At 40.4% G+C, this 27,703-nt stretch overlaps 3 protein-coding genes across 3 annotated transcripts; all 3 read left to right on the forward strand.

Annotated features, from left to right (window-relative positions):
• The first annotated feature begins 3,533 nt into the window (after positions 1-3,533).
• Positions 3,534-7,331, forward strand: LOC108264182 (extracellular calcium-sensing receptor-like). The gene is made up of 6 exons (XM_053678176.1): positions 3,534-3,765; positions 4,078-4,378; positions 4,589-5,419; positions 5,798-6,025; positions 6,172-6,295; positions 6,418-7,331. Exons 1-6 carry the CDS (start codon positions 3,542-3,544, stop codon positions 7,329-7,331), a joined length of 2,622 nt encoding a protein of 873 aa, XP_053534151.1. The 5' UTR covers positions 3,534-3,541.
• Positions 7,332-10,707: 3,376 nt separating this feature from the next.
• On the forward strand, positions 10,708-13,931 carry LOC124627844 (extracellular calcium-sensing receptor-like). The gene is made up of 6 exons (XM_047154591.2): positions 10,708-10,922; positions 11,051-11,342; positions 11,463-12,254; positions 12,337-12,564; positions 12,707-12,830; positions 13,024-13,931. The coding sequence occupies exons 1-6, from the start codon at positions 10,708-10,710 to the stop codon at positions 13,929-13,931; spliced, it is 2,559 nt and encodes an 852-aa protein (XP_047010547.1).
• A 5,393-nt stretch (positions 13,932-19,324) lies between these two features.
• LOC124626736 (extracellular calcium-sensing receptor-like) lies at positions 19,325-22,145 on the forward strand. The gene is made up of 5 exons (XM_053678181.1): positions 19,325-19,609; positions 19,751-20,563; positions 20,641-20,868; positions 20,960-21,083; positions 21,238-22,145. The coding sequence occupies exons 1-5, from the start codon at positions 19,352-19,354 to the stop codon at positions 22,143-22,145; spliced, it is 2,331 nt and encodes a 776-aa protein (XP_053534156.1). The 5' UTR covers positions 19,325-19,351.
• Positions 22,146-27,703: the final 5,558 nt, after the last annotated feature.

Raw genomic sequence — 27,703 nt, forward strand, 5'->3', positions numbered from 1 at the left:
GATGTCATTAAAACTACATAGGCCTAATTACTACAGAAATATATGTTCTTTGGTAATTACAGTGAAGCCTGTAGGTTCAATTTAATTTCATAAGTATAGTGTAATAATACAGTATAGTGCTATTGTATAAAAATCTTTTTGTATAAAACACATTTTTCCTACGTTTATGTACTGCTTGAGACATATTTTTATAATTCAAATCCAAAGCTATTATTACTCAATGTCTTAAAATGCACATATGGCAAGCAGGGAAATCAATATTTTTCACCCCCCAGCGATGCTAGCAAACTTAGTTTTTGGACCTTGGTATTTTTTAAACCCTGCATATAGCCATGGACACAATGTGTGTGTGTGTGTGTGTGTGTGTGTGTGTGTGTGTGTGTGTGAATTTTAAAGTGCCCTGTTTGTAAATGACAATGAATTTGCTGTGTTGTATGGTGAATACTCAGATATAATCAGAGGCAAGTCTCAGATTCAAGTTTTACAATAGATGCAAAGACAGGTCCAATATTGCCATCTGCAGGATCGGATGGATCTTTCAGTCACCAGATCCAAGACATATTTCAGAGGAAATTTGATGCGTGGCATGACATTCTGTGGCACAGTGCTCATGACAGGCGAAGCCCTCCTCCACTGTTTACTGGTCAAATCTAGAATCAAGTGTAAGAAACAAAAAACAACTATATGGCATGGGACTAGTCTCTATCTTGGGACTCATGTGCCCCATTCCATCTGTACAACCTTTAGAGCCTGTAACCACTTACCATTCTATGCTCTTTGATGAGGATCAATATTGTTGCTGTCTCCAATCTATGGTAGAGCTTGCCCTTTTTAATAGTTATTTAAAGTTTTATTTTATTCTCACAGGCATATGCATTTTAAGGTCTTTAGTATGGGTCTTCATTCTGCAAAGAGCTGTAGGATTTAACATCAGTCAACAGCAGTCAAATAATTCCATTGGACATACACCAACAAGGTCTATGGTGTACTTTATCAAACACCTTCAGAAGAATTAATAGAGATTGGTTAACTATTTGTGCCATGGTAGTGATACTCCTCTATGCTTGAATGCTTTTCTCTGAAGGTGTTTGATAAAGTACATCATAGAAATGGTGTGGCTGTCACGGTTCCAAGGTGGAGATGGATGCAAGTGCAGAATTTCTTTAATTAATAGCACAACCAAACACAAAACAAGAATTATGAATCAGCAGAAAAACACTAACACAAGCAAACACAGCAACAGGGACAATGGCAAAGAAAGACAAACGTAAGACAAAGAATGCAGTGCAAACTGTGACTATATACACGAGTGCTCGTTAATAGGAACATGATTCAGGTGCCGTTGGTCATGTGACTGTGATGCAGTGGTTTCTGGGAACTGTAGTTCAGAGTTCCTTCTCTGATTACATGACAGAACCCCCCAAAAGGTGCTTCTCCCGAAGTGCCAAAATACTCTCCCTCCCCTGGCGGTCCTGGCCCTCTGGGCAAAATGTCTTCACAACCACGTAGGTCCCGAGGCAGGCATTGGTCAACAGAGAGCCAAGGAGCCGAGGGGCAGGCATGAGGTTAGGGCAATCTTGCCGGGGTCGTTAGACAGCACCCCCACATGGGAAGCTGGGTCATCAGTTTCAGCGGGGTGAGAAGCCATAGCGACGTGCTCAGCGGAACAGGAAGGCAGAACTTGGTCGGCCGTATCAGCAGACTCGGGCGTGAGCAGAACTTGGACGTCCGTGTGAGCAGACTCGGGCGTGAGCAGAAGTTGGTCGTCCGTGTCAGCAGACTCGGGCGTGAGCAGAACTTGGTTGTCCGTGTCAGCAGTCCTGGGCATGATCAGAACTTGGTAGGTCGTGACGTCGGTTTCAGGTGTGAGCAGAACCTGGTTGGTTGTGACGTCTGCTTCAGCCATGAACTGACCATGCTCTCTGAGATTCAGGTGTGGAGCGGTCTCTTCTGCACCATAGAGAGATGACATGATATCCCCAGCCTGGCTTGAATGCGGAGCGATGGCTACTGCACAGCCAGCGGGAGGAACAAAGCTCAAGGTGGAGCCTGAGGGGGAAGCAACATTCCTCATTATGCTAGAGGGGGGAGTGCCGCTCTCCACGAGGTCCAAGGGTGAGTGAAGTTCTCCGTGAGGCCAGAGGGAGGATCAAAGATTTCCGCAAGGCCAGAGGGGGGAGCGAGGTTCTCCGCGAAGCACAAGGGGGGAGCGATGCCCTCTGTGGAGCAGGAAGGGGGAGCGACATACGGCGCGAAGCAACGAAAAGGAGCAACGTCCTCAGCTGAGCAGGATGGCAGAGCAACGTCCTCAGCTGAGCAGGAAGGCAGAGCGACGTTCTCAGTCGAGCAGGATGACAGAGCAACATCCTCAGTAGAGTAGAAAGGTGGAGCGATGTCCGAAGCGGAGCCTGGTGTGGTGACATCCAAGTCAGAGCAGAGAATAAAAGCCATTTTGGCCATGCTGGGACGCTGAGCAACATCTTTTTCTGAACTGGATGACTGAGCAGCGTCATCAGCTGAACAGGAATGCTGAGCGGGATCCTCAGACATGCAGGGAGGCTGAATGATGTTCTCCGTTGACTCGGCATGCTGGACGAGATCCACAGTGGGGGAGGGAGGGTGGGAGATGGTTCGAGCCTGGTTGGAAGGCTCCCCTTTGGTATACCCCATGACGGAATTCATCACGTCGAGCCAATCGCTATTGTTTTTGATGAAGAATTTTCCCTCCTTCTCCCACCTCAGCTTTAATTTTTCATACAGGGCCTCTTGGACCCTGAAAAATTCTGCTGCATCCATGTTGTGTGCTTACGTTCTGTCATGATTCTAAGGTGGAGATGGATGCAAGTACAGAATTTCTTTAATTAATAGCACAACCAAACACAAAACAAGAACTATGAATCAGCAGCAAAGCACTAAGGCTAAGAATAAACATAAACCAAAGATCAACACAGCAACAGGGACAATGGCAAAGAATGACAAATGTAAGACAAAGAATGCAGTGCAAACTGTGGCTATATACATGAGTGCTCGTTAAAAGGAATGTGATTCAGGTGCAGGTGGTCATGTGACTGTGATGCAGTGGCTGCTGGGAACTGTAGCTCAGAGTTCCTTCTCTGATTACATGACAGTGGCAAAAAATAATAATTATATATATATATATATATATATATATATATATATATATATATATATATATATATATATATATATATATATATATATAATTACTATTTATTTTATTATTATTAGAAATTATTATTTTTTTATTTAATTATTATAAGTTATTATAAATTGATATTTATTCCTGGCCCACATGACTCCACATGCCAAAGTGTCCTTGGGCAAGACATAAAAGAATTATAAGAATCAACAGTTACATCACTTACATATAACCATATAAACATGTTGCCATTTTTTCCACAGAGGCCCATGTGACCTCACCAGCTATAAAAAAAAAAACTCAACCACATATTTACCACAGAAAAAGAAGGAGAGAGAGAAGCACAGGGAGAGAAAGATGTGGTATGGTAAATATCTGTATATGTATATAGCCTGGAGCTCAGCATTGGCCATCTTCTACCACACATCTTTAGCTACTGGATTGGACTTAGACTCAGGATACTGTCAGCTCCGGGGTCACTTCAGGCTAAATGGGATGCACCGAGATGGAGACCTTATTCTGGGAGGCCTATTTGAGGTCCACTTTCTTACTGTGTTTCCAGAGTTGAGCTTCACAAGTGAGCCAGAACAGCCCTATTGTGAACAGTGAGTGGATTCAGCAAAGTGTAATAATGGGAATAAGCAGAAACAGGGAACAGACACCATGGTTAACAGAAGATTTAATTTATTAAGTGAATTAATTCATTGAGATGATAATATGTTTGAAATTACTGATCTGTTGCCAAAAATTATTGCATGAACTGGTGTGCACGTGCATGAACTTAATGTGTATATTTATAAAAAGCATACTTTGTTTGTACACAAAACAATACACCATGATTACACAATTGATTCAATAAACGCATTATTATATCTTCAATCATATGATCTATCTCTTTGTCTATGATATTGCCACAGGTTTGACATGGCAAGCTTCCAGCAGGCAATGACTATGGTTTTTGCTATTGATGAGATTAATAGAAATCCCAACCTGCTTCCTAACATCACACTGGGCTACCATCTGTATGACAATTGTGTGAAGCTTGCTGTGGCATTTCGGGCAGCCACAGCCCTGATCAGTGGAACTGATGAAGTTGCCTCCAGCTTGGTTGCCTCCAACTGCACTGGTTCTCCCCCGGTGATTGGGATAGTGGGGGACCCGGGTTCCACTCACTCTATTGCTATCTCTAGTGTCCTGGGGTTGTTTAAAGTGCCCATGGTAAAGATTCAGGGAAAGTTCAGTTTGTTTCTAACAACTGAGGAAAAATGTAGCTTGAGTTATATCTGTAAATCTGTAGCATCTATTATATTATTATATTTGTACTATTTATGTGGCAATATATTAATTTCTGAATGCAATATCTCACATGTTCTGTCATTTTATGTCCTCCTTTATTTTGCTTTTTTTTTTTCTCTCACTTTCCATCAGGTGAGCTATTTTGCCACTTGTTCCTGTCTCACTGACCGGCATCAGTTCCCCTCCTTTTTCAGAACAATCCCCAGTGACGCCTTCCAGGTGCGTGCCATTGTCCAAATCCTAAAACACTTCGGTTGGACCTGGGTGGGCCTAGTGTACAGCAATGATGACTATGGTATCTATGCTGCCCACTCCTTCCACCAGGATGTTCAGGAACAGCTGGGTGGCTGTGTGGCTTACTCTGAGATGCTGCCAAGGGACAACAACCGCAGAGATGTGGAGCGTATTGTCAGAGTTATCAAAACCTCCACAGCCAACGTGGTGGTGGTAATTTCTACTGAGGCCTACTTGTTGCCACTAATGGATGAAGTGTTTCTGAAAAATGTCACTGAAAAGCAGTGGATTGCTAGTGAGGCCTGGGCTACTTCACCTGTCTTTCTCACATCAAACCTGCTACCATTCCTTGGAGGAACTCTAGGCCTTGCCATCCGTCGTGGAGAGATTGCAGGGCTTCAGGACTTCCTGCTACATTTGCGCCCTGACATGCAAACCGCAAACAACATGGTGCGGATCTTCTGGGAGGAGATGTTCGGATGCAGGTTTGATTCAGATGGCATGCAGACTGCTGGGAAAGATAGAATAATGTTGTGCACAGGGGATGAAGATCTGAGCAGCACAAATACAGCATACAGTGATATATCTGAATTAAGGGCTTCTTATAATGTATATAAAGCAGTTTATGCACTAGCTCATGCCCTGCATGACCTGACACAGTGTCAGGATGGCAAAGGGCCCTTTAATGGTCACAGCTGTGCCAGAATATCTACCCTGCAGCCTTGGCAGGTGAAACTGATACAACTGTCACACATATTGCAGTGAGAAGAAAAATGTGTATATAGTTTTATATGTATGCTTTTACACCACACAATGAGGAATTCTTAAATTCTGTATTCACTCTACTTGAAACTTATTTAATTATTTCAAAACCTCTACTGTTTAAAAAAAAAAAAAATGACGCATGTAAAATAATTTGTAACGCTTAATGTTTAGTCATAGAAAAATTCGTGATTTTTTTTTTCTAAAAGTCTATGTAATTCTATCAGATGGAAGTGTAACACATTGCCCTAAAATGAGTTTATATTTTAGGTAAAATATTCATGTCAATCAAACACATGTTTAACACCTGTCCTCTCTGCTTGTCTCTTCTAATCACTGGTACAGGTTGTCCATTACCTACAGAGTGTGAATTTCACCACTGGCTTTGGGGACCATGTATCCTTTGACAAGAATGGCGATCCTTTGGCAATCTATGATGTCATGAACTGGCAGCCAAACCCAGATGGGTCGATTGGGGTCCACACAGTTGGTGTGGTGGATGAAGCTGCACAGACAGACCATGTGCTTACACTGAATGAGGATGCTCTATTTTGGAACTTTGATACAAAGAAAGTAAATCACATACACTTAAATCACAGTGAGCCTGTACTGTGTTAGAGAACCTGCTTATATATTAAACTATTTTTATTCATTCGGCTAGTAAACATACAGAAGTATTGCATTGCTGAACTGTTGAATCTGGACTCTCCATTCATTAGCCACCAAGGTCGGTGTGCAGTGAAAGCTGCCCCCTGGGCACCAGAAGAGCCATAAAGAAAGGCATGCCCATCTGCTGCTTTGACTGTCTGCCCTGTGCTGATGGAGAGATCAGCAACACAACAGGTGAACATGACCTTTATATTTTATAAATGAGAGAGCATACAATTAATATGTGTGCTGTTCATTTTTGATAATCTCTCTTGCCCCATTCTCACTGTCATTTTTCTCTTTCTCTTTTCACTCAGATTCTAATGAATGCACTGCATGCCCTGACGAGTTCTGGTCTAGCCCAGAGAAGGACCATTGTGTCCCAAAGGAGGTGGAGTTCCTGTCCTATGAAGAGCCACTGGGCATCTCCTTAACAACAGCTTCCCTGTTCGGCACCTTCTTCTGCACTGGGGTTCTGGGTGTGTTTGTGCATCACCGACACACCCCTGTGGTCCGGGCCAACAACTCTGAGCTGAGTTTCCTGCTGCTCCTGTCACTCAAACTGTGTTTCCTGTGTGTGTTGCTGTTCATTGGACAGCCTCGGCTGTGGACATGCCAACTGAGGCATGTGGCATTTGGTATTAGCTTCGTATTGAGCGTCTCCAGCATCCTGGTCAAAACCATGGTGGTTGTGGCTGTGTTTAAGGCCTCTCGGCCAGAAGGCCAAAATGCTATGAAGTGGTTTGGGGTGGCCCAACAGCGAAGTACAGTGCTGGTCCTCACAGGCCTCCAAGTGGTTATATGTACAGTCTGGCTGGCTACAGCATCTCCCACACCCCACAAAAACACTCGCTACATCAGCTCAAAAATAGTCTATGAATGTGCTGTGGGTTCTGTGATGGGGTTTGCAACTCTATTAGGCTACATTGGCCTGCTGGCTGCTGTAAGCTTTCTTCTGGCGTTCTTAGCAAGGAACCTTCCAGATAACTTTAATGAGGCCAAATTCATCACCTTCAGCATGCTGATATTCTGTGCTGTGTGGATCACCTTTGTGCCTGCATACGTCAGCTCTCCAGGGAAGTATTCTGTGGCTGTCGAGGTCTTTGCTATCTTGGCATCTAGTTTTGGGCTGCTGGTAGCCATATTTGCTCCAAAGTGCTACATTATACTCTTGCATCCTGAACGGAATACCAAAAAGGTCATCATGGGTCGAAGACCAGAAAAGAAATAGCTACAAAATATTATTGTTTAATAATTGTTTAATAAATATGTCTTAAGTAAAGATTCATGAATCACTATGTGCTGGATACTGTTTAAAATGTATTTGATCATGGTTTTTCATCCATGACTCTGATAGTCTTTGGAGGTTCATAGAAGAATAAATGAATACACACACGAAGAATATAATTATTTCACTGGATAAGAACAACACAGTGTCACCCAAAATGTCAAAAGCACAAAAGATTTCCTACTATAACAAGACCTTAATATTTGACAATTGGTATTAACATCGCACTGATCATCTCAATATGAATTTCCATACCAAATTCAGATTTTGCTCTTATAATACATATAACTCAAACAAAAAGGGGAAATATGAGAAAACCTCCTCTTAAACAGACAGAAAACCAATTTAAAAAATCCTTGCCAATTTAATTGCTGGCCAACATTAAATGCGGCACTCATTTAATGATATTTCGATTTTCAGTATACATTATTTAGCATTAATAGCAATAATCAGGGGTGAACTGGGACCAAAAAGTGGACTTGGACTTTCTGGCCCAGAGCGGACCACCACACCTGGCCCACAACACGCCCCATCATAACACACCGGCTCTTTGATGTTAAGACCAATTTTTAACACCATTTACTAGAATAAAAATATAACATGATACTGAAACATAAATGTTATTTAAACATATGATTTGAAGTAGCCCTGAATAGATATCAAGTCATATTTTTAAAACAGGCAAACAGAAACAGAAGATCAGTGTAACAAAGAATATAAAACAATCAAGACAACATGTTAGTTAGTCAGAGGGCATCATCTGGGTGCAGTATGGGAGAGCTGCACCACTCAAAATAGACAATTTATACTACAACTACTACTACTACTACTACTACTACTACTACTATAATAATAATAATAATAATAATAATAATAATAATAATAATAATAATAATAATAATAATAATAATCATATAATTCATTATTTTTAATATTAATATTATGAAATTAATCTTGATATTAGGCCTGTATTAATAAATACTAACAAAGTAATAAAGAGCAAACAATAAGTCACTGTATGGTACAGCAGTACAGCAGCTTATTAGAATATAATTTTTGCTAAATTATGGTAATATTTAAACATATTTATTTGAAGTGGCACTGAACATGAATCCACATCTGAATGGAACACTATCATCATGTGCCATTAAACACACATATGATCATGTCTGCAGAGCTCATTTGGAGATAGAGAGAGAGAGAGAGAGAGAGAGAGAGAGAGAGAGAGAGAGAGAGAGAGAGAGAGAATGAACCCTGCTGCCTGCCCCAGCTTCGCTGTTCTACAACTTGCCTTCACGGCAAACGCAAAATCTGTTCATCAAAAAACTTCACAGGCTTTGATAAAAACTTTTTGCTTTCCTCCCACTTTCTCCTTTTTTTCAGCATAGCTGCTTAGCTTCATTTTTGCGCTGTCTGTATACTACACGTAATGTCGCTGACATTTGCACGAGTTGGCTCCTTTCTTCCTGAATCATTTCCGCAGAGGCGCAGTGAAATTGTGGAATAGTCCAGTGTAGTGGGTACTGGGGCGAAATGAGCAAAAAGTAAAAATAAAACGTTCTTAACCATAAGTTTCTGCAGCGTTCTGAGGGCCCTTGGTAGTCCACCCCTGTTTAAGTCTTGTTAAGGTTAATTTTTAGCAATGTTGACTGAGTGATATTCCCACATACAACCCCAAAAAAGTTGGGACAGTATGGAAAATGTAACAAACAAACAAACAAACAAAAAGAGTCATTTGAAAATTCAATTCACCCTGTACTATATTGAAAACACATTATTTTATGTTTTACTTTGTGTATTTAATTTATTTTTTAAAATATACATGCATTTCAAATCTGATGACTGCAACACACTGCAAAAAAGTTGGGACAATCTACTGTTTACCGCTGTGTAACATCAGCTTTTCTTTTAATAACACTTATTAAGCTTTGGGCACTGAGTGAACACACCAGCTGGTTAAGTTTAGCAAGTGGAATTTTCCACATTCATCCGTTATGCATTTCTTCTGCTGCGCAATTGTATGGGGCCTTCGTTGACTTATTTTGTGCTTCATAATGCGCCTCACATTCTCAATCGGAGACAGGGCAGGACTGCAGGCAGGCCATGCTAGCACCCGCACTCTCTGCTTACACAACCATGCACTTGTAATCCAGGCAGATGGTTTGGGGCTGTCCTGCTCTGGATGGAGGCATATATTGCTCCAAAATGTGTACAGTGTACACATTGTACATAAATGTGCAAGTTAAGATGCCTTAACTTGCATCTTTGCATGTTGTTGACTGAAAAAGGTTTACCAAAATATTCCCAAGCCCATCTCAGGATATCCATTACAAGCTCATGATGGTTTTTAAGACAGTGACGTCTGAGGAATCGGAGATCACGCACATTCAGAAGTGATTTTCGGCCTTGCCCTTTAAGCACTGAGATTTTACCGGATTCCTTGAATATTTTAATTACATCGTGCACTGTATGGCTTCTATTCTGTGTGTTAGCCACAGACAGGGATTTTGGATTCAAGTCTAGTTTAATTGGGGCATATTTCCAAGAATTCAAATCCAAAGGCCAAAGCTCGTAATGGTTAGGTGATCAAGAAATGGTTTTGAACAGGAATGTCAAACTTGATAAACTGAACACATAAAACCTGATAAATGGTGCACTTAGATAGCGCTATTATCCAAAGCGCTTTACACTGTGTCTCATTCACCCATTCACACACACACACTCCAATGGTAGCAGAGCTGCCATGCAAGGCGCTAACTTGCCATCGGGAGCAACTTGGGGTTCAGTGTCTTGCCCAAGGACACTTCGGTATGTGGAGTCATGCCGGGAATCGAACCGCCAACCCTATAATTAGTGGACAACCTGCTCTACCAACTGAGCCACAGCCGCCTCAATAAATGCCAAAATTAAGTTTTTTTTTTTTTTTTTTTTTTTTGTTGTTTTTTTTTTTTTTTTTTTTTTAACTTCAGCAAATATAAAATAAGTGTCCATTATTATAACGCAAGAAATCCACACATATAAAGAAATCCAAACATTAAAGTCCATAAATGAAGTTAAGTCTGGTGAAAATTTTATGTGAATAGCCTCATTGGAAATATATTTACTGAAAAAAAATTGGGTCTACTTCTTTGACCTTGAAGCATCTCAGATGTAAAAGTCACACCTCCCCTTTTTTTTGAGCAGCCCACATGTGTAATTTTACCGTAGAGAATTTTATTTGCATCTCTATAAATATCAGAAATCTTTAATGATCAACCAGCCAAAACATCAGATCAGGCATACTTAACCATTATCACAATTTTTTTTTCTGAATAGGTTGATGGAGTCTGTCTTTACTATCTTGCATTTGGTAATGGCTATTATAAATTTTTCTAGAGCTAATGGAACTGCTTGTACCCTACAAGGAGAGCCTGCATACCCACAGATTTGGAAGGATGGTGATATCATTGTTGGAGGGGCTTTCCCCTTCCATAGTAGTTGGGAGACTATTGACTTATCCTATGTGGTCATGCCACCGCCAATGAAGTGCATGAGGTAAGCAGCATAGGAAAGATACCTTTTAGACAATTAGTGCACAATTAAATGGAATCATACTGAATAGTAATATATGTAACCACATAGTAGCCTAGTCTTTACATTGTTTCTCTTACTTTCCTGACCAGTCTTGATTTGAGAGCACTCCAGCTTTCCCAGACATTGATCTTTGCAGTAGAGGAGATAAACAACAGTTCTTCTTTACTGCCAGGTGTCTCTCTGGGATACAAGATCTATGATACATGTAGTTTTGAAGCACAAGGGATTAGAATGGCCATGGCACTTGGTAATGGAAATGAGAACTCAATTTCAAATGAGCCCTGTACAAAACCAGCCCAGGTCCAAGCCATAATAGGTGAAACGTACTCATCAGTGTCGATGGCTATAGCAACCAGTATTGGGCCATTCAGTATTCCTATAGTAAGTATTTGTGTAAAGTACTAAAGAAATGTGTATCTGTCATTTTGACTAATTAAGTGTTAAGACAGACAATGGTTTATGTGTCTCACGTATGTGATTCTTTTGTTGTTGTTTTTTTAGATCAGTCACTATGCCACCTGTGAATGTCTCAGTGACAAAAGGAAATATCCCTCATTTTTGCGCACTATTCCCAGTGATTATTATCAGAGCAGAGCACTAGCAGAGATGGTAAAGCACTTTGGCTGGACCTGGGTGGGAGCAATAAGAAGAGATGATGACTATGGTAACAGTGGAATGGCTGCATTTACCGAAATTGCAGTGCAGTTGGGTATCTGCTTAGAATATTCACTTCCATATTTTAGAACATACTCAAAAGAAAGGGTTTTGAGAATCATTGACCAGATCAAAATCTCCACTTCTCGTGTGATAGTTGGATTTCTCGACACCTGGGATTTGGAGAATCTGCTGCATGTATTTTTTGAACACAACATCACTGGATATCAGTGGGTGGGAACAGAGGCCTGGATCTTTGACCCAGAGCTAGCTAATTTGGACAAGTACAACATACTGCAAGGAGCTATAGGACTAGCTATCCCCAAAGCAAAAGTGACAGGTCTTCAGGATTTTATTCTAGATGTGAAACCATTAAAATCTGTAGGCAGTGGCATTTTTCCTGAATTCTGGGAGGCTCTGTTTGAATGTCAATATACAATGCAGAATGATTCAAAGGGCTTGCCAGTGTGCACAGGAAAAGAGAAGCTATCTGAAGTGGAAAACACATTCACTGACATGTCCCTGATGCCCATTTTTAGTAACGTGTATAAAGGAGTTTATGCCATTGCCCATACTCTACACAACCTTCTTGGCTGCAAAAAAACATGTCCTACAAAGCAACAGCCTGATCCTCTCACAGTAAGTAAATAACCAGTGTTCATTACACTTAGATCAGGCATGCCACATGTCACACTAATTCAAATATTGGATATATTGTCAGTTTCTAGAACACCTCAAAAAGGTATATTTCAAAACCAAAGAAGGGGAAGAAGTTTATTTTGATAAAAATGGTGACCCTCCTGCAAAATATGATATAATAAACTGGCAAACAAATGAAGTGAATCAACATGAATTTATCACAGTTGGATTGTATGATTCTACTTTACCTAATCATGATCAATTAGCAATAAACATGGAATCTATAGTGTGGGCACAAAATACCAATCAGGTATGTAAAAGGAAGATTTGTTTCCTTATTTATTTGCAAAGAGTCTTTATATGGCATTTGGTATTTCAATACCTGTTTGTTAAGTTTTAAAGTCTATTCTTTTTAGGCAAATTAATTTTATTTATTTTTTTCTAAATCATAGGTACCTATATCTGTATGCAGTGAGAACTGCCCTCCAGGTACAAGGAAAGCTGTACAGAAAGGAAAGCCTATATGTTGCTTTGATTGCATACCATGTGCTGACGGAGAAATCAGCAATATGACAGGTACAAAAATAATGGAAAGGAAGCAACTGTAAAATATCTTCGCATTACTCATGTCACTAGAGATATATATGAATCTTAAAATAGTGCCTAGAAAGGTTCAATATGCTTTTGCATTTTCACCGAGTCCTTCTGATTATTTTATCTGTGCATCGAATGTGTTTTTATTGTTTATTTCTCTTTCAATCCGTGACAGATTCTATTGAATGTGAACAATGCTCGCAAGATTACTGGTCAAATTCACGGAAAGATGAATGTGTAAAGAAGGACATTGAATATCTGTCCTATGAAGAAACTATGGGAATTTTGCTTACAGCTGTTTCTATTATTGGTGCATTTCTTACAATGGTAATATCAATAATATTCTTTAGATACAAACATACCCCAATAGTCAAAGCCAACAACTCTGAGCTGAGCTTCCTGCTGCTCCTTTCTCTGACTCTGTGTTTCCTTTGTTCACTTACTTTCATTGGTCAGCCCTCTGATTGGTCCTGTATGTTACGCCACACAGCATTTGGGATCACCTTCGTCCTCTGCATCTCCTGTGTTCTGGGAAAAACCATTGTGGTGTTAATGGCCTTCAGGGCTACACTTCCAGGTAGTAATGTAATGAAATGGTTTGGGCCTCTACAGCAAAGACTCAGTGTACTTGTCTTCACTCTAATACAGGTCCTCATTTGTGTGCTTTGGTTAACCATATCCCCTCCTTTCCCTTTTAAAAATCTAAAGACCTACAAGGAAAAAATTATTCTAGAATGTAATCTGGGTTCTACCATAGGTTTCTGGGCTGTGCTGGGTTATATAGGATTTTTGGCTTTTTTATGTTTTGTTTTGGCTTTTCTTGCTCGGAAGTTGCCTGATAACTTCAATGAAGCCAAACTCATTACATTCAGCATGCTCATATTCTGTGCAGTTTGGATCACCTTCATTCCAGCATATGTCAGCTCTCCTGGAAAATTCACTGTTGCTGTAGAGATATTTGCCATTTTGGCATCAAGCTTTGGGTTGCTGTTTTGTATATTTCTTCCAAAGTGTTATATCATCATACTGAAACCAGAAAAGAATACTAAAAAGCAAATGATGGGTAAAACACCAGTGAAGTGAGCTAATAGTCAACACATTAAATGATCATATTTAAAATCATATGATCAGTGAAATATTAAATGTTGCAGGTTTGCAGATCTGGCAATAATTGCAATTTTGGCCATACACATTTGTTTGCTACTGATAACTCTCTTCCAACATATTAAAAAATTCTGTTGATATGGGGGGGGGGGGGGGGGGGGGGGGGTATTATAGAATTCACATGATGAATATGCCCATCCAATTATGCCCTCCATATGAGCTACAAGAACAAGAACTGTCATGAATTGTTCTCTCATGATTGAAGGCAAAAACGATGGTTTCTGTGAGCTTCCTTGTAGTTGTAGTTTAGTGCTAAGAAGCCATTTAGATTGCTGCTGTTATTGTTGGATACTTATTTTGATATCATATAAATGTGATGAGAACACAATAAATAAAATGTTACTACATTGTAATGCACATTTTTGTAGCTTCAGTGGATCTTTCATGACAGCAGTGTAACGGGGTTTAGAATTCAGTGATATTGTTTTAAAACAAGTATGCATAAAGTGATTATGTTGAATTAGGAAGGCGGATTCCACTTGTTTAATCAATTCATCTTGATCTCCAATCAACCCTTTAGTGTGCATCCTATACCACTAGATACAAAGTCCAAAGATTATATAATTAACAACAGTACAAAACATCAAGAAGACAAACACACATAGAACAAAACAAAACAAAACAAAAAAGAAAAAAATATATATTAATATAAAAAGACTAAACTGGGTATTGCACATAATAATATAAATATGTTATATACAATGCAAGGGAATGTAATGTAATGGCAGAAGTAGTTGGATGTATTGGATAAATAAAAAACGACTAGACTGTGTATTGCATATAATTATTGCTCAATGGATAAGCCTGGGGGAAGAAACTGTTCCTGAACCTGACGGTTTTGGTGCTCAAAGCTCTGAATCGTTGGCTAGAAGGCAATCGTTCAAAAAGGTAGTGGACAGGGTGAGTGGGGTCCAGAGTGATTTTTCCTCAATCTGACAGTGTATAGTTCTTGAAGGGAGGGCAGGGGGCAACCAATAATCCTTTCAGCAGTCCCAGCTGTCCTTTGTAGTCTTCTGATATTTGATTTCATAGTTGAACCAAACCAGACAGTTACTGAAGTGCAGAGGACAGACTCAATGACTGCTGAGTAGAACTGTATCAACAGCGCCTGTGGTAGGTGCTCAACTGGCAAAGGAAGTACAACCTCTGCTGGTCCTTTTTCACAGTGGAGTCAATGTGGGTCTCCCCCTTTAGGTCCTGTGAGATGGTAGTGCCCAGGAACCTGAAGGAGTCCACTGCTGCCACAGTGCTGTTTAGAATGGTGAGGGGGTTCAGTGTTGGAGTGTTCCTCCTAAAGTCCACAATCATCTCCACTGTTTTGAGAAGGTTCAACTCAAGGTTGTTTTGACTGCACCAGACAGCCAGCTGTTTAACCTCCCTTCTGTATGCAGACCCATTGTCATCTCGGATGAGGCTGATGACAGTGGTGTCATTTGAAAACTTCAGGATCTTGACAGAGGGTTCCTTGGTGGTGCAGTCATTGGTATAGAGGGAGAAGAGTAGTGGGGAGAGGACACATTCCAGGGGGGCACCAGTGCTGATTGTACAGGTGCTGGAAGTAAATTTCCACAGTCTCACAAGCTGCTGCCTCTCCATCAGAAAGCTGGTAATCCACTGACAGAAAGATGTGGGAACACAGAGCTGGTGTAGTTTGGTCTGGAGTATAGCTGGAATGATGGTATTGAACACTGAAAAAAAGGATAAGGATCCTTTATGTCACTGGATGTTGCAGAATATGATGCAATCTTATGTTGACTGCATCCTCCACAGACCTGTCTGCTCGATAAGCAAATTGAAGGGGATCTAGACACGGTCCAGTGATGTCCTTCAGGTGGGTCAACACCAGTCTCTCAAATGATTTCATGACCACAGACACCAGGGCAACAGGTCTGTAGTGATTATGTCCAGTGATTTTTGTTTCTTTGGGACAGGAATGATGATTGAGCATGGGACTTCACACTGCTCCAATGATCTATTGAAGATCTGTGTGAAGATGGGGGCCAGCTGGTTAGCACAGGATCTGAAACACATGGGAGAAACACTGTCCTGAAGCTGTCCTAGTCTTTTTTTCCCAAAAGATATGCCACACCTCTTCTTCAGAGATCTTATGTGCAGTTTGAGTATCAGGGTTGGGGGAGGGCGGTTGCAGGAGGTGTTTGTGATTGTGTGGAGTGAAGGTCAGAGCTGGTGTGGGGAGAGAGCTTGAGCCTTTCAAATCTACAATAGAACACATTTAGGTCATCAGCCAGTTGTTGGTCCACCACAGGGTTGGGGGTAGGAATCCTGTAATTTGTCATTTGTTTCATGCCACTCCACACTGATGTCAGGTCATTAGCTGAAAACTTGTTTTCCAGCTTCTCAGAGTATCTTCTTTTAGCCACTCTGGTTTCCTAATTCAGTGTGTTCCTGGTCTGATTGTACAAGACTTTATTCCCACCCCTATAAGCATCCTCTTTGACCTGCCTGAGCTTTGCTGTAAATCACAGTTATCATTGTTAAACATTATATAAATCCAAGTAGGAATGCTCATATCCTCACAGAAACTGATGTATAATGTAACAGTATCTGTGAGCTTGTCCAGGTCGGTAGCTGCAGCCTCAAAAATACACCAAACCATGCAATCAAATCAGGTGTAGTTCCAGCTCTGCTCCATTGGTCCATCTGTTTACATACCTTAATACAGGCTTCGCTGATTTTAATTTCTGTCTGTAGGTTGGAAGGAGATGAACCAGACAGTGATCAGAGAGTCCCAAAGCTGCTCTAACGACAGATCTATATGCATCATTCTATAAAGGCTCAATTTCTATCAGTGTTTCATCCGAGGCTTTAGCTCCATAGCCCACTCCTTGACGTTCCTGCTTTGTGGAAAGCTGAAACGCCTGGTCTGGAACCCTGCAGCCAAAACAGCCCTCACACACCTCAAAACTGCATTTACCATGGCTCCTATTCTCAAGCAGTCTGACCCCTCCAAGAGGTGGGAGTTGGATCCATTGACATTTCATTACTTGAAGTTGCTTCCATCTTATCCACCTTTTATATTTATATATTTATTCATTTAGCAGACGCTTTTATCCAAAGTGACTTACAAATGAGGAAATACAAGCAGAGCAATATATCAAGCGGAGAACAATACAAGTAGCGCTACCATGCAAGATTTATAATAAAGTTCTAGAGAAGCAAAGTGCACAGAGTAGAGGTATAAAAGCCAGAGTAAATTTATTATTATTGTTGTAAAGTAATGTGGGGTTGGCTTTTCAGAGGTTAGTTACGTGCTCACGGAAGATGTGGGTCTTTAGCTGTTTTTTTGAAAATAGTGCCAGATCCTGCGGTCTGGATTGAGGTTGGAATTTCATTCCAGCATTCCAGGAACAGTTAGTTTGAAGGTTCTGGAAAGGGACCTTGCACCATGCTGAGTAGGCACTACTTAATGTCGGTCATTAACAATCGCAGATTGCCTGAGGGAATGTAAGTCTCAAGGAGAGTGTTGGGGTAGGGAGGTGCTGTGAAGCCAGTGGAGGGTGATGAAGAGTGGTGTGACATGGGTTCTTTTGGGCTGGTTGAAGATGAGGCGTGCTACTGCATTCTGAATTATTTGAAGGGGTTTGATGGAGCTAGCTGGGAGGCGTGAGAGTAGTGCGTTGCAGTACTCCAGTTTTGAGATGACAAGAGCCTGGATTAGTAACTGTGTAGCCTGTTCAGTGCGATAGGGTCTGATTTTCTTGATGTTATCCAGAATGAACGTACAGGATTGTGCAGTTGTTGAAATGTAGTCTGTAAAGGTCAAGCTGTCATCAAAAGTCACCCCAAGGTTCCTGGCTGTCCTGGTTGGCTTAAGTGTGGTTGAGCCGAGCTGTACAGCAAACAGTCATAAACTCCACCAGCAATTAGCAGTAACTAGAAACTAGCACTGAGTTCTTTCCCCATTCCGTGTTGATGTAAATACACAAGCCACCACCGCAAGCCTTACTGCACAAAGTTGCATTTCTGTTGGCACGAAATGAAGCGAGCCCATCTAGCTGAATGGCAGCATCCGGAACTCGGTAGCTGAGCCACGTCTCTATGAAAATGCCTGATCCAATGTGATGCCCTACTTCTGGTTGGAGTTCTCATCAATTGAACATTATTTGTTGCTGCTGATGATGGCCCTACATGGACAGCCTAAGAATCATTAAGATTACTGAGGATGATACCACTTAAAATCAATGACGAAGGCTTTTGACCACAATTCATGTGAACAGTTATGCTATGATTGCTTAGGACTTCAATTGCTATGACAGCTTTAGGACTCCAATTGTCACTAACAGTATTGCACTCAATTCTCAATCAGTAAACAGTGGAAAAGTTCAACAAAACAGACTTCATGTGAAATGTGTAATGAATTTCCTGATTACACAATTGCACAATTTGACCATGTAGTACACAATTATAGAAGGCATTTAGTTATAATTGCACTATCCATTGTCACCCAAATTTGGATGGGTTCCTTTTTGAGTCTAGTTCAAGGTTTCTTCCTCCTACCATCTTAGGTTGTTTTTCCTTGCCATCATCATGTCTGGCTTGCTCATTAGGAATCACACATTTTAAATTTATATCCTGAATTTATATATTTCTATAAAGCTGTTTGTTAAAAGTGCAAATGAAAATTTTAAATAAAATTAAAATAAAATATATGAAAATACCTATTTAAAATAAAATACATGTAAGTCAAATACAAATAAAATTGAATTGAATATGGTAACACACTGCTAATGGGAAGAAATTCAATACAAATTTGAGCCTCCTAGTAAACAATGCAAATTAATAACGTAATACACTTGTTAAGCCTGCACCCAAGGGTCTAATCAATTTGGGAGCCAAAGAGTTCTATAAAGGCCTAAAGACTGGTCATGGTGTTTAGGGAGGGATAAGAATGAGGTTCCTGCATACATGGCTCTTATTCACCCAGGTGAGAGCAGCTGATCCTCCTTGTAGTTTACTAGGCCTACACAATCCTCCTCAACTTAGCAAAGATGGGGATTTAATGATTGGTGGTATCTTTTCCATCCACATCAAATGGGATCAGTCAACACATATCTTTACAGCTGGGCCCCACCAACCAGCATGCATAAGGTGAGGGGACAATAGAGATATTTGAATTTGGTTGAATTTGATAAGTGGAATTAAAACATGGTTCAAGATCCATATTAAGAACATCAGTACATTTTTCTTTCATTATTTGCACTGCAACATATGCAAACCTGTTACTGTATTACAGCTTATTGTGCTCACTGAAGTTACATGCGATTTTGGTTTCTTGATCCTGTAGTCTGAGCCTCCGTGAATTTCAAAATGCACAAACAATGGTATTTGCCATTGAGGAAATCAACAACAGAAATGATATTCTTCCAGGGGTCAAATTGGGTTATAAAATATATGATTCCTGTGGATCAATAGAAATGACCACAAGAGCCTCCTTGTCCTTAGTTAATGGCAATGGAGAAAAAACATCTGTAACGTCTTGCTCCAAACCTGATACAGTTCAAGCAATTATAGGACAAACATCATCTAGCCCCTCTATTGCCATTTCTGCTACTGTGGGACCTTTGCACATACCTGTGGTAAGACCACTTCTTTTATCATGTGTAAAAGCTATTTTTTAAGAAAGAAAAAAAAAACTTACTTTTATCAGTGAATTATGAATATGTATAATAAGTTAAGTACAAAGTAAATTACATGTTATTGAAATCTCTGTATTTCAGGTCAGTCACTTTGCAACGTGCGCATGTCTAAGTGACAAAAAGAAATATCCATCTTTCTTCAGAACTGTTCCCAGTGATTATTACCAGAGCAGAGCTTTGGCTAAGTTGGTCCGATATTTTGGCTGGACATGGGTAGGGGCCCTATGCAGTGATAATGATTATGGGAACAGTGGCATAAATGAATTTATCATTGCAGCCAAAGAAGAAGGAATATGTGTTGAGTATTCCAAGGCAATCTTCAGGACAGACCCCAGAGAAAAAATTCTGAAAGTAGTTGAGATAATCAAGGCTTCAACCTCCAAAGTTATTGTAGCATTTGTCTCATATTCTGACATTGGATTTCTTTTTAAGGAAATGGCTTTACAAAACTTGACTGGGTTTCAATGGATTGGAAGTGAGTCCTGGATTTCTGATATGAACACAGCCAATGCTGAATGGCAGCATGTTCTTAAAGGTTCCATGGGTTTTGCTATCCCAAAAGCTGAAATCACTGGCCTACGGGAATTTCTAACCAAACTTAATCCAGCTTCTGATGTAGCTATTTACAAAGAGTTGTGGGAAACAATATTTGATTGTAAATTTCCCACACAAGACAATGCTGAAATTAAACACATGTGCATGGGCAATGAAAGTCTCGATCAGGTTCAAAACCATTACACAGATGTTTCAGAGTTACGACTCGCACATAATGTTTACAAGGCTGTGTACGCTGTGGCTTATGCCCTGCATAAACGATATAACTGTTCAAGGGAGGACAGTGGACAAGAGGGTCCTATTGCATGTGCAAGCATGATGGATAATAAACCATGGCAGGTAAGTAAGTAACAGCATAGCCTGCTGAAAAAAACAACTATTATATTTGTCACTGAAGCATTTCCAATTTTATATAGGTAGTCAATGAGTTGAAAAAACTCCATTTCACCACTACAAGTGGAGAGAATGTATACTTTGACGAGAATGGAGACCCAGCAGCGAGATATGAACTGCTGAACTGGCAACAAGGAAAAGATGGTAAAATAGTGTTTGTTAAAGTTGGCTTCTATGATGCGTCTCTGCAAACAGACCGTCAACTGTCATTTAACAACATAAGTATAGCCTGGACCCACAACAAGCCTCAGGTAAATTATTAAATCTATGTGAATAGATTATATGTTGAATAAATATTTTGCAAAATCTTAATAAATATATACAATAAAAAATGTTTTTCAGGTGCCAGTCTCTGTGTGTAGTCCAAGTTGTCCTCCAGGCACAAGGAAGGCTGTACAGAAAGGAAGGCCAATCTGCTGCTTTGACTGTATACCATGTGCAGATGGGGAAATCAGTAATATTACAGGTATAATGTTATATGAGCTATAATAATAGTGGTTTGCCTTAATTATGCACACCAATACCAGAAGGATTTAAAGGTTTCATTTTAATGTTAATAAACACAATAGAATTGCATTTACATAAATTGCTAAATTGATCATCATTTTCTCTTTCTGTAGATTCTATAACTTGCATCATGTGCCCACCTGATCTGTGGTCCAATGACAAAAAAGATAACTGTGTCTTAAAGCTGGTGGAATTCCTGTCATTTGAGGAAATAATGGGAATTGTTCTTGTATCATTTTCTTTATTAGGAGTATTGTTCACTACCTGCATTGCTGTAATTTTCTTTAAACACAAGGACACACCAATTGTTAGGGCAAATAATTCTGAACTGAGCTTCTTGCTGCTTTTCTCGCTGAATCTCTGTTTCCTCTGTTCACTTACATTCATTGGTCAGCCCTCAGAGTGGTCCTGTATGCTGCGCCACACAGCATTTGGGATCACATTTGTCCTCTGCATCTCCTGTGTTCTGGGGAAAACAGTAGTGGTGTTAATGGCCTTCAGGGCTACACGGCCAGGCAGTAATGTTATGAAATGGTTTGGGCCTCTGCAGCAGAGACTCAGTGTTCTTGCCTTCACTCTTGTACAGGTCATTATTTGTGCACTTTGGTTAACAATATCCCCTCCTTTTCCATACAAAAATGTGAATTACTATAAGGAAAAGATTATATTAGAATGTAATGTAGGCTCAGCTATAGGTTTTTGGGCCGTGCTGGGTTATATAGGACTCTTGGCTCTTTTGTGTTTTATCTTTGCTTTTCTGGCCCGAAAGTTGCCTGACAATTTCAATGAAGCCAAATTCATCACATTCAGCATGCTTATATTCTGTGCAGTTTGGATCACCTTTATTCCTGCTTATGTCAGCTCTCCTGGAAAATTCACTGTAGCTGTAGAGATATTTGCCATTTTAGCTTCAAGCTTTGGCTTACTAATCTGCATATTTGTTCCAAAGTGTTATATAATCATACTGAAACCAGAAAAGAATACTAAGAAGCAAATGATGGGGAAAGTATCTACTCAGTGATGTATCTATTTGTGGTGTGTTGTCCTATATCTTTTAAGACATCTTTTCCCACAATATTTTCTCTCAATTTTCAAATTACAAAATGCTACCAAATTGTAATTGTAACTGCACTGTCAATGACTTATCAATAAAAATGGCTGTCAACATACAGGATAAGGGATTGGTTTTATGTCCTTTAACATTACTGTATAGGAAACTGGTGAAGCAATGTTTATCTGTGACAAATTCACCATTAACCATTTTATTTCAACTGAAACCTGAAATATATGAGAGTAAAACGAAACAAGCAAAGAAACAAATAATAATTCAAATTAATTCTCAGTTCTTTTCTGTATGTATTTTTACACGAATGCGTCTTCATGACAATCAATAGGAACTGTAAGCAGCAAACATTATTTAAAAATTAACAGCAAAGCCACTATGATTTTGGTAGTCCATGAAGAAAGGGTATTGACAATGGCTCTTTTTTTTCACAAAGAAATTGGAGGAAGATTTACAAACATATGATTAAAGAACTGCAGTGTATTGGCATCAGCATGTTCCTCTGGTTAATTCTGAGAAAGCATTTAAATGAATACTGGATGACATGTAACAGGTTTGTGCAAATGTAAAATATATATATTTTAAAACACTTCTTTAGTGATGTGTTTGATTTCAGGTTTACAAGTCTCTTTTTGTGGAGTATCATTTTCTGCATATTTTCCTTGCATGTAAAAAAAAAAATAAAATAAAATAAAATAAAAAAATAGCTGTCACAAACCATCTAGCATGCAACCATGCCCACCTTTATTGCATCTTACAGTATGGTAAGGCCTGGAAATATAAAGATAAGTTACATAATAGAAAAAAACACTGCACTGCAAGATTCAAACTATTAAATTTGTGAAGGGCCATAAAAATTGGTCATCATCTGCTACTATAATGAAATGTGCCCTAAAGACCAAAAGCTTATTAAAAGGTCACATGGGCATGAGGCTGACAAAAGACATTTTTTAATGTTAGATCTTAACTGAATTCTCACATGGATGTGACACAGGTGAGGTATCATTTCACTAACCAACACAACAAACATGTGAAAACATGTCACATTACAGTTTATTATTGTTATTGCAAGAATAGATTTCCCTCATGTGTGGCAGGTGCTAGTGTCTGTGTGCTCTGAGAGCTGTCCCTCAGGTACCAGGAAGGTGGTTGCAAAAAGAAGACTGCCTGCTATGACTGCACACCAGACCCACTAGGAGCAATTACCAACAAAACAAGTAAATTTTCCTCCTGGCCATTTTGGTACTTGGTACAACCAACTGATAAATTATATAGTGAAAATAAAATACATCAATATAATTTTTATGAGACCCCATTTTCATTGACCCCATTTGGTGGAATGATGGATGGACAGCCATCCACACTAGGCATATATCTTGACACAAATAATGTTGGCAAATTGTTGGCACAGACTCATAACTAACATTTACTTTCTTAGATTTACTTTTTTTTTTTTTTTTTTTTTTAGTAAATTGCCATTTTAAAACCAGACTTATTGTATTATCTGACTAACTTACTAATCTGACTTACTAATATGATTACTAAGCACAACATCATGCAGACAGCAAAGTCACAGATCAACTTTAACTGATGGTAATATTGCAAGACAATTAATATTATAGACATGTCAAATCTGCCTGACATAAGACTTTGTGAAATGCATGTATTGGACACATGCTATCAAACTGCATCTGATTAACTAAGTAAGACCTTGGTCCTAATTCACAGAGCTATGATACGTCTATAAAATCACTGAGATATTATTTTTAGCATTTATCTTTTACAGTCATGATTGGTTCTATTAGTGTTTTGCCTCTAAATGTTCTGAAGATTTGATGGGAGGTGGTCTTGTGAATTACAGCTGGAATTAAAGGTTAAGTACATAGGATAAGAGGCAATGTTAGCTATGTGGAGGAACTTTCAACAATTTTATATGATAGGTGGTACGTCGTGAGACGTAAGGGAGTAGAATACGGAAGCAGGTGCAGGTAAAGACGTATCTATTTAAGGGTATGCAGACAAATCCAAATCGTAATCCAAAAAACGTAATCAAGACAGGCAAAGGGTCAGGTGATCGGCAAATAGGCATAAACTGGGCTAAGCGGAAATCACAACGCGGAAACAAGAAACAAGGTCATACACATGGAACATGAAACATGAACCTAAGACTGGGAGCGGACAACACCAGCATGGTCTAGGTAAACTAATCTAAGGTTAAACTAACTAAATCAATCTAACTATATTAACTATATCTAATACTCCGTGCCGTGTACTGGGAGGCACGCAGTATATATCCCAAACATAATCAGCGTTCAGTGCTGGCAGCTGAAAACAATGAAGCCACACCCTCGAACAACAACCAATGACCAAACGGGGGAGACAGAACAGAAAAAAAAAACAAACGCACGTGTCCACAGTAAACAATGCCACGGTTATCAACACCCGATGAGCATGCGCTCACTGAGCACTTGTGCACGTAGCTCGTAGCTGCCAGAAGGGGAGATCATGACAATAGGCCTTTGTGTATATGGGAAAAGGTAGGCACACTATCATCATATACCATAAGGTGGAAATATGTATTGAAACACTTGTTAAAATAAGTTAATGTACTTTGGGTTTCATTTTGGGTGTGGAAATGAGTAGATTGACATTGCTGATCTGTGAATATTTATTAACATTCTTGTTTTCTCTGTTCTGCACTCTCAGTGAGCTGAGCCCAAATGTGTCGGTATGATACATCAATTGGAATACATCAAAGAATGGCACTGATAAGCTGCCAGATTTAGGCTGTGTTTCTTTTGTTTGTATTTAACATTTAGTATAAATAAAAAGCACACTCTTTTTCCCTGAATCTGCTGTGTTTCACGTGTTGTATTTTGCCACACTGGTGCTAATAAGCAGCTCAGAGTACACACAGAAATAGAGTCCAATCCTCTTGCCCAAGTTATCCAGTTGCCAGACACCCCATGCTTGTTTGTCAACTAAGTAATTCTGAGTTAGATCAGCAGCATTTTGACAAGAAGCTGTGTAGTCAGCTGGCTAGGTTCCTGGCAGTGTCCTTGGAAACCATGCACAGTCTATGGGGTCAGGTGCTGTGCCCCAGTTAACACTAGACTGATAATACCCAGCATAATACTGGCAAAGCCCTAAGACCCAAAAAGGTTGGGTTGGCAAAATTGACCACTGTGACATTGTCATTTGGACCGCATAGTCTGCAGTTTTGCCCAATGACATGTTCCCTTTCAAAGGGAACTCCACATTGCGTTTAGCATAACACTATGGGAGAACTCTCGCATGTGACCGGTATCTGAAGCTTAGGTAAAATTATGCCTATTTATAGATGTTCTGTGATCAGTTGACATGGCAATGAGGCGCATCGCATGATATATATATATGGCACCTTTGAGCCATGCCATCAGCCTTATTATCTTCAGCAAGTCTGTATGTCGGTTGTTTGTGTAAAGAAACAAAAAGACGCTTCATTTCCTCTCTAACTTTTCTCAAAATATCTGGACTTTTCTATCCCTTTAAAAAAAGAGAATAAAAAAAAAGAATGAGCAAGAGAGAAAAGTATGAGTGAGAGAATTCAGGAATTGTGTTACACCTTGCTCCTGTTTCATCACGGGGAGGAGTGCACACTTTCTGTGTGAAGTGTCTAGGGCTATAGCATGCCACGCTTAACGTCAAGGTTTATGCATGGTCCTAGTAGGTTTGGCACTGGCCCAATTTGAGCCCTTAGAGTCAGCCTCTCAGAAGCTTCTGACTCTAAACGTAGCTCTTCTGTTGGCCCTGACATCTCTCAAGTGAGTAGGAGATCTACGAGCTCTCTCTGTTGCCCCTTCCTGCCTTGACATTGCCCCTGGATTAGCCAAGGCCTTACTATATCCTAGGCCGATTTTATTCCTAAAGTGCCTATGTCTGCTGCCCAGCCAGTAGTGCTGCAGGCTTTCTGCCCTCCTCCATTCCTCACACCAGAAATTGCACCTATTGTGTCCAGTAAGGGATCTCTGTACTTACATCCACCGTTCCAGCCAGTGGCGTAAGTCGGAGCAGCTGCTGGTCTGCTTTGGCGGCGACAGTAGAGGTGACGTGTTTAAGCAATGCATCTCTAATTGGATAGTGGAAGCAATCTCTACAGCTTATGGGGCGCACGGTCTCGCTACGCCTCTGGGCATAAGGGCTCATTCAACTAGGGGGGTCACCTCATCGAAGGCTTTGTCCAATGGGGTATACTTACAGGATGTGTGTGCTGCTGCTACGCCACAAACATTCATTTGATATTACAGCCTGGATATTCATTCTGCCCCGGGCTCGAGTGTCTTGCAGTGACCCTTGGGCTTGAGTCTTTTTGAATAGGCCGTACCCCCGGTATGATGGAGTGGGTATTCGCATTCCCATAGTGTTACACTAAATGCAATGTGGAGTTCCCTTTGAAAGGGAATGTCTAGGTTACACATGTAACCCTGTTCCCTGAGAAGGGAACGAGACGTTGTGTAGCTTTGTCATACCAGGGCAGGCCTGTGAATTGCATCTTCGCTTCAGATAATAGAGGCTGATGGTGTGGTTCAGAGGTGCCATATATATATATATATATATATATATATATATATATATATATATATATATATATATATATATATTGTAGGGGAATTAGCCCGGGGGAGGGGGCGGAGCACAGACCCACAAGAGACAGGTTTCAGTCAAAACGGGTGTTTTATTTGTCTGTGTGGGAGCTGTCTGTAGTGAGGAGGTGAGTGTGAGGGGTTTCGTGGGGGTGTGGCTGGCGTTGTGACGTTCTCGAGGGCGTGTCGGGGTTCCCGAGACGTGTGCGTGGGTTTCCCGTGCCGTCATGCACCGTCTAACGCAATCTCACCACCCGGCGGTCTCGTCCGCACTCGCACGGAGTCTGTCTCTTAGCCGTTCTCCTCGCACGGGCGTAAGCGCGTCCTTTTATCCTCTTCCGCCGTCGCCTGAGTGGTGGAATTTCCCCGACGGACTCCCCAATCGCCGGCCGGTGTAGCGTCGACGGTCCCGCCCCACCATGACGGTCCTTCCGGCTGATGGTGTGTTTGGCACGAGGCTGTCCGCTTCGTGCCGGTCCGGCAGTCGGGGAAGGAGCGACTTTCTTATTATGCGCGCCAGCTGTCGGTCCGTCGCGACAATATATATATATATATATATATATATAAATATCATACGATGCGTTTAATTGCCAAGTCACCTGATCACGGCAGGCCTATAAATAGGCATGATTTTACACAAGCTTAAGTTGCCGGTCACACGCGAGAGGCGCTCCCATAGTGTTATGCTAAACATAACGTGGAGTTCCCTTTGAAAGGGAACGCCCATACTACCACATTGCAAAGGTGTTCTCTTGAATTCAGATCTGGTGACTGTGAAGGACACTGCAGAACACTGAACTGTTCACAAATGTCATGTTCATAAAACCAATTTGAGCCAACCCTTGCTTTGTGACATTGTGCATTATCATCCTGGAAATAGCTATTAGAAGATGG

Source organism: Ictalurus punctatus, chromosome 4 (genome assembly GCF_001660625.3).
Source record: "Ictalurus punctatus breed USDA103 chromosome 4, Coco_2.0, whole genome shotgun sequence".
Lineage (NCBI taxonomy): Eukaryota > Metazoa > Chordata > Actinopteri > Siluriformes > Ictaluridae > Ictalurus > Ictalurus punctatus.

Excerpts from the sequence above, each read along its gene's own strand:
- LOC124627844 (XM_047154591.2), top strand. The coding sequence starts at position 10,708 with ATGGAGTCTGTCTTTACTATCTTGCATTTGGTAATGGCTATTATAAAT. Across the intron at positions 12,255-12,336 it reads AACAGCCTGATCCTCTCACA|TTTCTAGAACACCTCAAAAA; the intron begins GTAAGTAAATAA and ends ATATATTGTCAG. Across the intron at positions 12,565-12,706 it reads GGGCACAAAATACCAATCAG|GTACCTATATCTGTATGCAG; the intron begins GTATGTAAAAGG and ends TCTAAATCATAG.
- LOC124626736 (XM_053678181.1), top strand. The coding sequence starts at position 19,352 with ATGGTATTTGCCATTGAGGAAATCAACAACAGAAATGATATTCTTCCA. Across the intron at positions 20,564-20,640 it reads TGGATAATAAACCATGGCAG|GTAGTCAATGAGTTGAAAAA; the intron begins GTAAGTAAGTAA and ends AATTTTATATAG. Across the intron at positions 21,084-21,237 it reads GGAAATCAGTAATATTACAG|ATTCTATAACTTGCATCATG; the intron begins GTATAATGTTAT and ends CTCTTTCTGTAG.
- LOC108264182 (XM_053678176.1), top strand. The coding sequence starts at position 3,542 with ATGTATATAGCCTGGAGCTCAGCATTGGCCATCTTCTACCACACATCT. Across the intron at positions 3,766-4,077 it reads GAACAGCCCTATTGTGAACA|GTTTGACATGGCAAGCTTCC; the intron begins GTGAGTGGATTC and ends ATATTGCCACAG. Across the intron at positions 4,379-4,588 it reads GGTTGTTTAAAGTGCCCATG|GTGAGCTATTTTGCCACTTG; the intron begins GTAAAGATTCAG and ends ACTTTCCATCAG.